Source organism: Arctopsyche grandis, chromosome 4 (genome assembly GCF_051622035.1).
Source record: "Arctopsyche grandis isolate Sample6627 chromosome 4, ASM5162203v2, whole genome shotgun sequence".
NCBI lineage: Eukaryota > Metazoa > Arthropoda > Insecta > Trichoptera > Hydropsychidae > Arctopsyche > Arctopsyche grandis.
Window position 1 is genome coordinate 8,042,538 of NC_135358.1, and position 15,760 is coordinate 8,058,297.

Consider the following 15,760-nt stretch of genomic DNA (forward strand, 5'->3'; position numbering starts at 1 on the left):
TCAGTCCTAAGTCTCACACCACATCTAATATGCAAATATCCGTTGTGCACATCCACATATCCCATCCATACTTCAATTATCGATTTAACTCGCACATGTGCAGTCAGAGAGCTGTCCCTTTCTCCACGTCAAACGTGTGAACAAAGTCGAAGAAGATGAGGTTATTCGGTCACCTTTACCTACTCAAAGTACTTCTTCTACACTGAATGACCCCTTTTTTCCCCACTTCAAAAGCACCGGAGACGTGACTAAATGCGTTCGCCTGTTGCGTAGTGAAATTTATAATAGAAGTGTGTGAGTCTTAAAATTGAGGTGTGGTAGGTCGAGGAACAAATACATACTTGGCATGTTACGTTTTCTAAAGAGACCCGAACAAACACTTTAGATATTGCGTGTTTGTTCCCTTACGTGTGTTCAATATTTCAAAGGAACAAACCCCATCAGAACATAATGGATAACTATAATATTTTGATTCGGCCAAAAGGGAATACGAAACTTTAGGTCGTTATAAAGCAAACTGCGTAATTAGTCATAGTATCGATTCCAGCAAGCAAATTTCTAACGATATGTGCATACATATGTAGATGTTACATCAATACTAGGCGATCATTCATCATCGGTTCAGTTGACATTACAGTGAATATTCACTATAAATAGCAAGTTTTTGTACGAACGTTCGACATGTCTTTTTTATGACGTTTACGTCGAAGGCTTTGAACAGGTGCTAAACTGTTAGAGAACACACCTTTTATCGCGATTTTAGCCGCATTGTTTCCACACTATTGGCCAACGTCGAATGCCTTTGATTGCATCATTAAATCAATGTTATGTTTTCATATTATGTACAATAGGAAAAGGGGAAATGTGGTAAATACGCACTACTTTTATGGGCTTTAAAGTCTACATACATATGTATAGTTGGGTTCAAATTCATTTATTAGTAACTAACTAACCTGGAAACAACTGCTACAACAATCGTACTCGAAATTATTTTATCAAAAAAATGAAAATCATACAAAAACCCTATGAATAAGTTATTCATACGTATACGCGTAAATATTTGGTCTCCAATATTTAATTTCCGTTCCTTTGTAGGGTATTTGGATCAACCGGGAAATATATTTTTCCCAGTAAATCGGGGATTCTGTACCAACATTGAATCAATACTTATACTAATACAAAATTTATTAAACCTATATTAGACCAAAACTGGAATTTGCCTACACCATTTGGAACCTTAATATTAAAAAGGACGTTGTGTGTTTAGGAAAGGTTCGACGAATAATTATAAAATTGCCTTCCGAGCTTTTAATTACTTTCATACGATATGATTGAAAATAATTAATCTTTCCACTTTAGAGACGAGAAGAATGAGAGGTGATGTAATTGGAGTTTATAAAATTATAAATAACCATTACAATGTTGTCACATGATCAACCTCCTTACGTTAAACAAAAACACTCATCTGAGAGGTACAGACTCCAAAAATATATTTACTTCAAAATAAATAGAGAATCCTTCTTTTCAAATGTTGATATTTGGAATAGTATATCTATTGAATTGGTAATTTGTAGTAACCTACATAAATCCTTTTAAAGATAAACTTGACTTCTTTAAAATTTGGGGGTTTTTGGAATTCTTCTTTCAGTAAAATATATTTTCCTTTTTTAATTGTTTTTTTTGTTGTAGTTTCGCATTAAATAACTTTTTTGTATTGTAACAAAGCCTTTCCATCGGCTATACAGCCTTTCCCAAATATTCTTAAATAAATACAATACAATACACACTAAAAAAATACTCTAAGATGTGGTTGTGGATTTTGTGTGTTTTTTATATTATTAAAAGTGTAAAAAGTAAGAGTTGTGATAACTAAACAAATTAACATTAACACTTACAAAAGGCAGCTTTCCTACTATTTTTGCTTATAACATCAAAATAGAAAACGTCAAGGAGTCGTAACAGTAGATCGAAACCGGAGTCGGAACTTTTAACGACTCCACAGCCCTTCATTAAGCTTGGAAAGTATTGTGAATAATGCTTGGGTTTGACATAAAAGTGTTGCCAATACAGTTAGCTCACGGAATTCTTTAGTTTGCTACTTTGTACATACATAAGTTACAGTCGAAGTGTATTTTCACTTGTAATGTATTCCAACTGGCGTTTTAGGTCATTCATATTCGAATACAAATCAACTCCACGAATTATAACTCCAAGAGCGCAAACACTCTTTCGACAATGTACGCCCGTTGTAATAAAACAGTTCTGATGATGAACTTGTAATAAAACAGTTTACAGTTCTGATGTTTTTACGGATGCTTCAGAATTCAAAAATGCGTTAATATTTGCTAGGTACTACGAATTATGGTAATGTGTATCGTATTACAATAAATCTAAGAATGTGTTCAAAACAAAAATGTGACTTTCCAATTCAATTTACTAGTCGAGTGACTTTTCACGAAAATGTAACCTCTCCATTTAACCTGGTACCAACTTATATGTAGTTGAGATGTATTTTCAGCTGTAGTATATTTTGCCCAGTTGGAATGTACAGTTCGCCATATGAATCAACTTACGTGGATTAGACGGAATATACTCCAATTAGTTAAAATATATTACAACTGAAAATACACTTCAACAATGACGATAGTTGGTTCCATGTTAGATAACTAACTAGTCAAAATATATTACAACTGGAAGATACACATCAACTGTAGCATATACATAAGTATAATAAATAGTCCATATATTATTGATTTAGACAGACAGTCAAATGTACTACACGTATATGTATGTATGTACATATGTATATGATACGAAAAGCTGTCAAGATATAAAAGGGTTGATTAATGTTTCAATTAAACAGCATTTTGTATCGAATATCGTAAATTTTCAACGTCGGAATATTTCATAATAAAATATCGTTTAGCGTATCCACTTGAAATATAATATAATATTAAAATGGTTTTATACTCTAATCTACATATATAGTCTAGTGCCAAGTTGAGCGTCTAATTTTATATTCAGTTACATATGTACATACAAGTTTATTCATATAGTCAATAATAATTCTAGACTTCTTTCGATCATGATATCATCCTTACTGTGCACACTTGCATAGTTTTTAACAATGCAATATTATAATTGAAGACACCATAATAATATGCACGATGATTATTCCATGAAGTCATCTACGGAATCCAAAATTAAAAACAAATTAATAATTGCAGTTGAAATGAGAGCGGCTTTTGTTGACGAGTTAAATTATCCTTGTGTATTCAACTAATTTATATTCCTGTATATATTTAAACATACTAGCACGGGAAAATCAAATTAACTATTAAAAGCGATTAGGGGTCGTCGTTGCGATAAGGCACGCCTCGTCGGGAAAATTATGTCGGAAAATTAAAAGCAGATTTTCACCGGAACGCAATTTCTCAAACGGCGCCAGCCCAATTATATTAAGTCCTCCACTATCACGTTTATTTTTTGCACCATTTTTCATTTGCATAATTCAGGTTATGGTAAATGTACTGACCTTTAGATGCCATGGAACTATCACAAATCGCTTTTCACAAGTGACACACATAAATCCACAACAATAGACAGGTGTGCGATGCGAATGCAGAAATACACACACACACACACACATATCTAACATCACTGAAATCGCAACAAAAAACAAAGTCATTTGACGATCCTACACAGGTCGACTAATGTGAAAACGGTTGCAAATCCGTACTGAAACTCCTTCGTAGCGTATCTAATCTAGATAAAAGCAACGGCGTAACTATCTTATCTTTCACGCAATTAGACGAGGTCCTGACTACAAGGGAGATTTAAGTGTTGCGGAAAATCCGGAAAACGCCTCTAGAACAATACGATCTTTCCCGACCGTCGCTAACCGGTTTTCAAGAGATCAAACGTGTATCTCTCGCGACGATCAGTATAATTAAGCGTGGAAACGCAGGTAAATCGTTAAAAGCCATATGAGATTCTGAAATGATTACAACACACAATAACGAACTGCAACAGTGCGTTTAATTAAATCACTCTGTATCCGGATGTGAAACGGTATACGCACAGACGCCGATAATTATCCATCGAATGTATGTAATAACTCACCATAAGCAGTTATTATTATTATGGTAAGTACATGCTGTCCACTGGAATGCGATCGCAACAATTACGCAAGTGCTAATCTTCTTGTAACACTATCGCAACTTATTGTTTATATCAACACTTTAATTTTACGATGCTAGATTGATGATCTATACACATATATACATTATGTTTTTAGCCGCGAAACGATAACTATGCTTCATTACTAACAACTAACATTACTAACAAACTAACCAGTAGATTCTATGACAGAATCACTAATAACCATCCTAACACACTTGTGAAGAGTCTCGGTGATTACAACAAAAAGTCTATACCCTTCAGGTATATACACAGATTACCTAAACACAATCTGCTTTAGGTCATCGACTTTAGAGAATCTTTAATTAATATTATGTATTAGATATATTATGAGCATTTATAAGAATTGTAAATAGGTTTTTGAGCTCTTTCTCCTATTATGCTGTACATTAACATTAAAATAATATAATACTATGATTACTAACCAAATTAAATTAAAATTGTAAAATAGAAAATGATCAGCAGATCAGTAGCTATTAAAATAGATATAAGATGTATTGTGAACATAATTTCGTAATAATAAAAAGCATTTAAAAATCAAATGCTTCATTTCACCGCTGTTTGCAGTAAGGGGAAAAATACCCGATTTGAATTGGTCGACTAAGATGTTCTGATTAGAGCTTGCATTACTAGTTTATCATTTAAAATTTCGCCATCATTATTTTATCGCGAATATACATTCACAGGCATATTATTGCATTAAAAATCGATGCAAATATATTTTTTTCAATATTTAATGTCCAAAATTACTACAATTTTGATCAGGATGAATAGGAGGTATGCATGCCAGTAAACTCATCAAATTTCCCTTTTGTTCTTGAAGTTATGTACAGTGGAATTATAGAAATATTAACTCATTGTAATAAGTTGTAGCAACTGACGAGCCTTCTGTCAGTTTGACAGTTTTCTTGAATGTAGCACCACTGATGCATTCGTAATAGTGGCTATACAGTTGTAAGTTTCTAGGAAGAGTTTGGTATTATTAGAGTTATTTTACTACTGGGCAGTCTTCATTAGTTTCAACTAAACGCGTACATATAAAACGAACAATTTAGTCAACTGCATTAATTAATGAATGCTAATATAAATATGTATATTCATACATACATATATAACCAGCATCTTGTACATACATATATAACCCGCAGCTTGGACTAGAGGTTAGCATATGTATATGCTTTCGAATTTTAATACGAATCAGCGAAAGTCGAGATGCTGAAAACTCGAAAACTGCAAGAAATGGGTAAAGGTTGCCAAGTTGTTGGAAAAGTTTCAATGAAAATCAGATAAATTGGCAATCTCTGATAGAAAATGATCAACCTATAGTCACAAACCAAGGTCTGGTCAGCAGCAACCAGTGGGACTGGAACCCTCGACCACTATGTTCGAAAGCATAAATGCTAACCACTATTCCACGCTGTTGGTTGTATATATGTACATATATTAAGAAAACTCGAAACTTAACGTATGTTTATTGAGAAATTTAATCGCATGAATTAGTTAACGAACTCTATTATTTGATAAAATAATGAAAATATACTATTCATGAACTAAATTGGATATTTAAGAAATAAAACGAAACCACTTTATTATAAGCGAATTAAAGCCTCGTCTTGTGCGAATTGTGTTTTATACTATGTACATATGTATATAAATATGATGTATAATTTAAATTGGTTCAAATAATATATTTACATAAATCAAAATATTCCTTATGGTACTGACGCCGAAAAAGGTCAAGAACCAATGCCACGAATAATCGATTGTGTTTTAATTTGCATTAGACAATATAATGCAATACGTAACACTTGCATCGGATGAGTGATAAGCAAAAGTATGGTCTAATATGGCTTTTAAAAATATCCATATCTGTATAAATACAAAATGATATATTATCGTAATGATAAATAAAGGTACAATGCGACATACTTGTAAAATATATACACAAAGGAGTGTTCCAAAACACGGGAAACCCTTCAAGAAATCAAGAAAATGTGCTCAAAATACACACAAATCCGAATCAATCACATGTAACAATACATTTCCTTTGTAGCATATTCCATAGTCGGCGTCGGAATTTCTTCTCAAAGCAACATCCCAGCACACACTTTCGGATATTTATTTACGCGATATCGAAACTATTTCCCAGCATGTACACACTTCGCATAGATAATACGCACTCGTCGCGACCCGGACGAAGACTGGCCGGTTCGCGAAGAAATGTCGGGTTACAAATCCCTCATCGTCGGAGCGTGAACGATATGCAGTCATCGTGAAGATGTGTGAGGGCGATTTCGGATTTTTCACTGAACGGGGCATAAATTGCACCTCCGGTAAATTGAATGACTCCGTTGCGGCGTTCCGGTTCGCGACGTCCAACTAAACAAGAGTGATGAATATAAAAAAAAAATAATAAAAAAAAATAAAAAAAACTCGGCGTGGTGAGACGCCACTGGCAGAAGAGTGAGGAGCTCGCGTGCGTCTCGCGCCAGTGGCGTCGTCGAGTGGAAATTTATTGTTGACTCGTGGAGCAAATTCATAATAGTGTCTCGGTTGATCTGCTGGAGTACGACATTGTCTGTGCACCGCCCCTAATTAAGCCGTGATAATATTTTTATGGACTCTATTGTTATTACGGCATACTTAGAAAGACCTTCAGACACACATTGTTAATTTTAAACCGCAACATCGACGTATTGAGATTAAGTATCGATCGCCAATTATAAACGTTCCTATTAAATGTATGGATACATACATATGTATGTACCAGTGGCGTGCGGTGATTTTTCAACCAGAGGATGCTGTCCAGAACACAATCAGTTTAAAATTTTATTTTATTCTTCCAAACATTGTCATACTTATATTTATTAACATATATTTAGTCGTCTCATGTCTCATGCGCATACGCAAGAGTGACAGCTTACTTGTGCGCATGCGCAAAAGATTTGTAGATAACTTCAGCATCCAAGGCAATACGAGCTTGGTGTGAAACAAGCATCGGCTACGGCCTTTCAACGGGGATGTTCGTTTATGTCAATTTTGGATTAGAGAAAAGATCGAATATATCATAATCACGTAATCAAAAATAAATGAAAGAGAAATAAAACTAAATTCAGAAAACAAACGGTATGAAAATATTTTTGACGTAAATTTTAAGGGATGCGCAGCATCCACAGCATCCACAGCAGATATGTACATAACATATGTATCCTTCTTCTAGCCAAACAGTACAATAACAAAACTATGTTAAAATCGATAAAAAATAAGTATAAGCTCACTTCAGTATATTTTTAACATATCAATATCACATAAAATTTTATGGTAGTAAGCAACGGTATAATAAATTGTTATTAATGTTACTTAGCATCATAATGTAACGTAGAGATTAGGTGATTGGCGCTCGTCGACCACTGGTTTACTAGCGCAAATCGTCTGATCTCGCGTTCGCGCCAAAAAGGCCTCAACGTATGAACAAGCTCTATACAACAGCCAATAAGGTCTCGCAACTCATCAACCAATGATCTCTCTGTGCGGAGAGTACCCGATGGGTAAAAATATAAGGCGGTTTTGGTCCGTGCTTCATTCGGAGCTGGCAGGCCGACGGATCAAGAACAATAAACTATTAATAAACCTTCTCCACTAGTGCTGCGCCTTTCACACTGATCTTGGAAACCCCTCTAAACGTTCACGCTACAATATTAAAGAACTTTAAAAGTTTGCTTTCATCAAAACACTTAAATAAATCGAAGCAACATCGTTAATAAAACCTTTCATTTTTCATATAATACTTTAATTTTAAAACGATTCATTAGTCACTTATTATACCAATTTGTACTATAGATTTTAAATATGAGATGACAGTAAGTGAGAGTGAAAAAAGTCATTTTTACTATCGCTTTGTCATCGCTTTGATCTGACAAGAGATTCCGATGTAATTTTAATATTAACATTAGCTAACTTAAATTTTAGCTAACGTCTGTATGTCGGTAAAATTTCAAAGCGTACTAAAGAGTGGAAGTGGTTCAAAATCAGATCAAAAGTTTCTGATGGGCAAGAATTTCATGGAACTAACAGAGTGAAGATAATAAAAAGCTTGTAAAAAAATATAATTCAGCCCCAATTTATTACATGTTTGCCTAATTTAATAAATGTATGTACGTTTTGAGTTTTTCAATAATTTTATTGACTCTAATTAATAATACGAACATTTGCAAGTTTTTCTATCAAGCCTGCTTACTTATTTGACGAATGTCAATTATTTCACAAAATTGGTCATTTAACGCAGGAAAAATATTTACATATCTATATATTCAAATAAAATATTTTTAATAAAATTCCTCAGCTGAACAAGAAAATTCACCAGACGTTCACGGATCATACTTTGAGAAACGTTGTCGTAGAATACAATGATACTTGAGTGGGATGAAATATTTTTTCATAAGCCAGCTAGATATCTCACAGTATTTTTACTGCATATTTATTTACGAATAGGAAACAACGCGAAATTGACTTTCTTTATTTGAAAATTGTATGGGTGTTATTGTTGTATATATATTTATGACATATTGTTTACATATTTAATTTATAGGAGATTATTTTAACCTATTTATCTGGTAGCCTGCGCTCATCATTATTTTCATAATTAAATGTGATGTATGAGTGTAATTTAGATGTTTTCTCTTCCATTTGGGCCTCGCAGGGATGTTTTGTAATTGCGGCTGGCAATATATATTGGTGCTGGCCAGAGGTGCAAGACATTCCCTACTATGAATTTTATTATTTGATATTTTTACTTTATCTGCTGTCATTATAATGCTATTGTTGTCTGTGTATATGCAATATATACATACATATGTATGTATATATTTTTAATTTTCTCATCTCTCTGTATTTTTCGACCATTGTGGCGCAGTAGGGACTCCTGTAATGCCACAACGGCTCAAACTTATACTTAAATAAATAAATGACCAAAAGTAATATCTACATATGTATGGACATACATATATTGAGTCAACCATTTTGTAAACAAACGTATTCCTTTTATGCGAATAACCCCGCTAAAATTTAATTCTAAACCAAGTAACCTGGAACTGTCCATTTGAAGACAGTTGGCATTAACTTTATCTGGCATTTAAAATGAGCATTAACCTTAAAAGGTTTTTCATTCATTCTACAAACGAGAGCATTGAGCCTGACAAATGCGTGACGTTAATATTGAAACTTTTCCGGGACATCTCGTCGCGTGTCTGCGAAAAATTTTTAACGGTGTTTACGATGCGTTATTAAGGAAATGATTTTTTTTTACTTTATTAAATTTGATGGATTCTGATATGATCGATATGGTGTGCAGAAAGCCGCAGAAGCCTTGAAATCGCCCGTAATGGGATTACCAGCGTACAAACTTTGGCGAGCTTCCTCTATTTGGCATAAGTGAGTTTGTCGACCTTTTAAGTAGTAGACTTTTCCATCTATCGATTTAAAGTGAAAATTAATTTGTGCCAACTCACAAGTAGCGCATTACGAATTTCCAACACAATAGCAACCCCATCGACTGTACATTATTACCCAACGCGGCGGGGAAAGCCCCAAATTCGAACACATCGCACGGTACAAAAAAAAGCGTTTGTGCGTATTTATTACATTTTCATGCGAAAATTACTTGGGGGGATTCCATAATGGAAATGGCCATTATTAAACACGACAAAAGGATGTGGAGGGGGTATACTTGTGCTGTGAAAATGGACCGAGAAGGTCAAGCAAACACATAATCTGGCAGAGTCCGTGTTACGCGTAGGTGTCCATACAAGAAAATCGCGTAATATTACACCACGACATCTCCAGCGGCCATTTTCGGAAAGAATGGTCCTGCGTATCGATCGGAAATTAATTTATTCGATGAAGAACATTAATTATTCATAGGCACGTTGCAGCGATATATTGTTGTCGTCGGGACGACCAAAACGGTAGTGTCGACTCGTGTAAATGTCACGCGTGGGAGTTTGAAGCGTCAACGCTGAGCTTTCAAGCCGTGAAAATTGGAAAATTCGCCGGAAAATGGGAGCTTTGCATAATTAATTTGACGTTGAAATTGGTGGCAAACGTCGTTTTCGAAATCTATATTAATTATCGCGTTGAATTAACTATCAATCACTCTACGAATGTTTCTTAAAAATTACGTCCAGTTTTTATTGACAGATCTTAGATCGTCAGACGTATTTTTTTATTATTATATTTAATATATTTTTTTAAAGTAACAAAATCGATACTAAACGTAGCTGAAGTTTTCCATCAAAATTAATATCACGGTAGGTTATTCCCTCCGATGCTTCATGTCTATTTCTGATACTAATTTCATTTAATACCATCTCAACTGCTGTCAGATAAAATCCGAAAACTCTGATGTGAGACAATATGAATTTATATTATGCTATCAAAATCAAGAACATAATAGAAGTCATCCAAAAAAAATTTTTAGATGTTGATTTACATAAATCCTATAGCTATCAGTTTGTAATCAAACATTCATTTGAGACTAATTTTAACGTGAGAAAAGTAACTAAAGATGAAATTTTTATCTTGCTTAATATATAAAATTTACTAAATTTAAATGCTAAATGTACAACAGCGATTATGCTTCATGACTATCAATCATACGAAAAGAGATTAGAGCACTTGACGTTGAAATAAAAAGGACAGGGACTGGCAAGTTTGCTCACCCCCAAAATAAAAAGAAAAATCCGAGGAAAATAAGACAAATATTTACTTTTTTAGAACAAACCTTTGTTATACGATACACTCTCCCCGGTTTACCGCCAGTAATCTTTGTCTTACATTCATAAATCAAAGGATTCAAAGATTTAAACACCAATTTTAAAAACAACAGTTAAGTATACAAATAGTATTACAAAACTAATACGATTATATGACACATTGCGTGTTGTTCTCATAGCCTTATTAAGCAATGACTCTTAACTTAAATATAATTAATAGGTTTATCAAGAAATCAATTCGCCGCAAACTGTTCGAAAAAGGTTATTCGTCGTGTAATAAATTTGACCCGCTGTATAAAAGTCGTGATAAAAATTTTTTTCGAGGCAAAGAAGTACACAATAAAATATAAAGCTATATTTTAACATCACAATACGGCAGTGCGGTGGGTCTCTCCAAAGTTGAATTGAAAACTTTTCTCATAGAAAACTTCGTTAATCGAGTACACCGTACCCAGTACGTACATATGTACATACTTATGTAATGAAATATGTATTATTATATATGCACATATAAATAATTCATCGCGGATTATATTCAGCGGAAAATAATGAATACGTGGATTGTAAAAGTGAACACTGCTAAATAGGTGTTTTAAATTCGAGGCACGGAAGGGTCCAAAGCCCTACAAATTCACCGTGAACCCTCCTCGGTCACTAATAGTGTGTGTTACTTACCGAGCGAGTTCACTGGTCGCCCGTTGGCTGCGGGTGGGGTGCGATTCCTGGGTGTGAGGTGAGGTGCAGGGGGGTTCTGAGAGGGTGCTGGGGGCCCCGGGGGCCCAGTAGGGCTTAAGGTTCTACCCGGACCTGCGACACTGGTGTCCCGCTTCTTAGCCGCCCCTGAAACAACAAAAAATCGACCAATTCATACTTTGATATTCGCACCATTGAATCTATTTCAATAATGAAATATCGATTTCCTTCTGAAATATATTTATCATGTTTAAAAGTTTCACTTATGAGGGCATAATAATCGAGGTGAATAACCGTAAAATTAAGCCGTGTGTGTATGAATTTTTTAAATGAAACACGCAACCAATTTCATGGTCTTGAAGAAGATTGCATGTTTCCTCGGTAGGTACGAGTTAAAAAATAAGGATTATAATAATATAATAGTTTAACATACGTTTTCTTGGAAAACTGTAATTAAAATGTCTTATCAATGTATGTATTTAAAAAGGAGCATTAAGTCAACGGATAGCTAAGAATTTCCGAAAGGCAAAGTTGAAATTAAGATGGTTCTTTAATAAGCATAAGTTTTTCCTATATTTCCGTTTCCGTTTAATAGACAGAAGAATAGCAGAAAGCTGCGTATATACATACATACTTGAATATTCAAAAGAGTAATCGTGTCAAATTTATTTATTTAATTATTTGTTTAATTTCTACCAGGAAGGCCTAACAGGTAAACTCAATGCGCCTTCCTGGCCAGAAACATTTTACATTTGATACAAGTATTATTAGTATCATACAAAGTAAATTTTAAAACATATCAATTAATATACACAGAGATATCTATGTTGAAATTTGTAAATTTGCAGCATTTTTAAAAAATTCAGCGAAATTCAGTAAATACAGTTCAATTAACGTCCACAGACATTTATGGTCAAATTTGTAAATTTGCAGCATTTTATACAATTCAGCAAAATTCGAGATTGCTAAAAACTCGAGATTTTTCAATTAAAATCAGATAAATTGACAAACACTGATAGGAAATGATAAACCTGGAGTCACAAATCGCAGGTCTTGCTAGCAGAAACCATTAGGATTTGAACCCATGACCACTTTGTTCAAAGCATTATATGCTAGCCTATTCTGCTGTCATATGTTATGTATGTTATCATGTAATTAATAATAATAATCTAAAGGAACGAATGGGAGACGTGGTTTTTAAAATAAATACAATGTTTTATATCGTCGATGTTTCAGAATGACTCAGAATCCACTTCTAAAGATATCAAGCGTAGCTAGCTTCACCATTTCAAACATTTTGACTATTTGTCTTGTAATGGAACCATATGTACGATTGATTTAGATAAAATCGATATTGATTATATAGCCATCGAAATTATGCCTACAGCGATAGACTTGCTATAATCATCGATAAAATCGAATCGAAACCTCGACCTTTTAACTGTTGAACTACATACATACGTACAATGAAAAACACAATCCAAATTTGCTTGTGCAATTGTTATTATACACAATTATTGTATTCCGAGACTTTCAAATCCTTTCAAATTGGAGTCAAGTATAAAAAAAAGTTTATTAAATCGATTATTCTGATAGTATGTTATAGAAATACATTACATAACAGTTACTACATAGTAAAATGAACTCATATATTCGACATCATCCCTCCACCATAATCTCATTTCCCCGATGGCCCAGCTCAACCCTAAAATGTTTACGCCGAATCAATAAATAAAATCGTTAGCAATCAATATCACGACCTTAATCCAATTAAGAGTCATTCCCTTCAGCCCCTGAACGGTAGCCAAGTTCACATTAAAACAAACGAGCCAAGATAAAATAAGTACAGAGCGTTCCTCGGTTGGCAACCGAGAATGTAACCACTGGGTCGTTACTAACCCAACAATGCATAGTATTGAGTATATAGAAAAAACACGCAAAATGTGAATTCAGTTCACATTCGATCCGAATCGCCTATATAATATGTACATAGATTCAATTGAGGCACTTAACCCAAAAAGCTGAAATTTTCCTATGATAAGAATGTAATACGACGCGATAAGAAAAAACTTCGACACTATAGGTCGCTGTACCACTTATTGAATCAATTGAGAACACGAAACACACAAAAAAAAACGTGAAAGAGTAATAAACTAACTTTAAGTATTATTAGGTGAATTAAAACTTGCCGGATGAAGCTAACGATCCTTTAATTACAACAGCAAAAGAATGAAATAAATATTAATAATTACATAAAATGGGATATTATTATTCAACTTGCAAATAATATGCTGATAAAGATTTCCATCTTGAAATATTATTGCAATTATTTTTGTGATAACACAAGCGTTGCGAATTGACGCCAAGTTCACGGCAAAGATAAGACTCTGTTGCAAACATTCACGCTTCGATTCGTGTTTAATTAAACTGATAAATAAGTCTGAATCGATTAACCCTTAGAATTCCATTTTCGGATAGAGCTAATGGTGTTCGAACACACATAATAAACCACTAACGGCAAACGATAACCGTAAAACACGACCGTCCGACGAATTAAAGTGTTAATAGTCAATCTATTTTAGCTTTCAGATTTAGGGGCATAAAGTTTGCATCCATGCGATTTCGCAAAAGTGAATAAAATTTCGATGCAATTTATATTGAATTGACAATTTTTGACAACAATATAGTTTCAAAAACATTTGTGGCATACTAAATATTAGTCAAAATGACTTTGAATATACAAAAACATGTATACAATAAATTGAAATGCATCGCTAAGTAACTAAATATGTACATATTACAACAAGAATACAACGAATGAATATTTATAATTTTAGATGTAATAAATATTATAATAGAAGTATAATTAATAATATAATTATAAGTATTCTCGTTAATTCGTTTCGTTCTCCAGCTATTGCGTGGTAATACGTCATGCCCGTTGTTGCTGGAACAGTTGGGACTTTATGTCCCTAATAATTATGTGCGTGGTAGACATCATCATTTAATGGTTGTACCTGCTGCTCGCACAGTTCTTTTTCGAATGGCTCCTATTCCAAGAGCTATTCGACTTCTCAATGAAATCGTTGCTGCTGTCCCTGAATGTGATATTTTCCACCTTGGGGAGCGTAGATTGTCGGATATTATCTTAACATATTTATCTGGTAACCTGCGCTCATCATTACTTTCTTAATTTGAATGTGATGAATGAGTGGAATCTTAATCTACTCTCTTCCATTTGGGCCTCGCTGTGATTTTATTTTTTATTCATATTTTGTTTTATTTTATTTTATTTTTTCTTTCTCTTTTGTACATTTTTATATACTATTTTAATTTTGATCAGTGTAAACAAAGAATGGGATTTATGGATTTTATTTTTAATTTTTACACTTTTGTTATTTTTTTTTTTCTCTCTGAATGATGTATTATTTTCCTTTTGTTACTTTTTTTGTAATTTTATTTTACCATGTTTTCTGCTTTTGCTTTTTTCCTTTATTTACAGTTTACTTGTTTTTATATCATGTTTTTATATATTTTTCAAATGTAGGCCATTGTGGCGCATTAGGTTCTTCCTGTAATGCCACAATGGTCCAAAACTATTAAATAAATAAATAAATAAATAAATAAATAAATAAATAATGAAAATGTAAATGTAATTAATGTGAAACCAACAATACAAATTTAGCCTTGAATAACGCGAACTTCCTCTGTAAGCGATTCTTAAGAAAAAATAATTATAAATAATACATATTATGTCATTAGAATAAAAAGATTATTTTTTGCTTCGAAAATTTCATCAAAGAAGCGCACGCTTACATTTCAAAGCCATTTTTTTTTAATTTAGCAAAAAATAAATTATACACAATTTCATTGAAATACTACATATGTATATGTACATATGTATGTTTTGAGTAAATTGTTTCTACACACCGAGTGATTCTTTTTCAAAACAATCTTGAAAAATTGAGATTTTAATTAAAATTGTCATATATTTGTTCAATTAATTAAGCTAGTTCGGGCATATTTTTTAAAAACGATCGAAAGAAGAAAGGCGTCCAATAATAAAAAAATTATAAATCGGCTCTAAAACAAAACGT

General features: G+C 33.2%; 1 protein-coding gene across 1 annotated transcript in view; it reads right to left on the reverse strand.

The window, feature by feature from the left end:
- LOC143911235 (uncharacterized) overlaps nt 1–15,760 on the reverse strand; it is a 120,668-nt gene that overhangs the window by 56,377 nt on the left and 48,531 nt on the right. Inside the window, exon 4 of the mRNA XM_077430048.1 lies at nt 11,646–11,810. Coding sequence (XP_077286174.1) covers nt 11,646–11,810 — 165 coding nt within the window. The remainder of the gene's footprint in view (nt 1–11,645; nt 11,811–15,760) is intronic.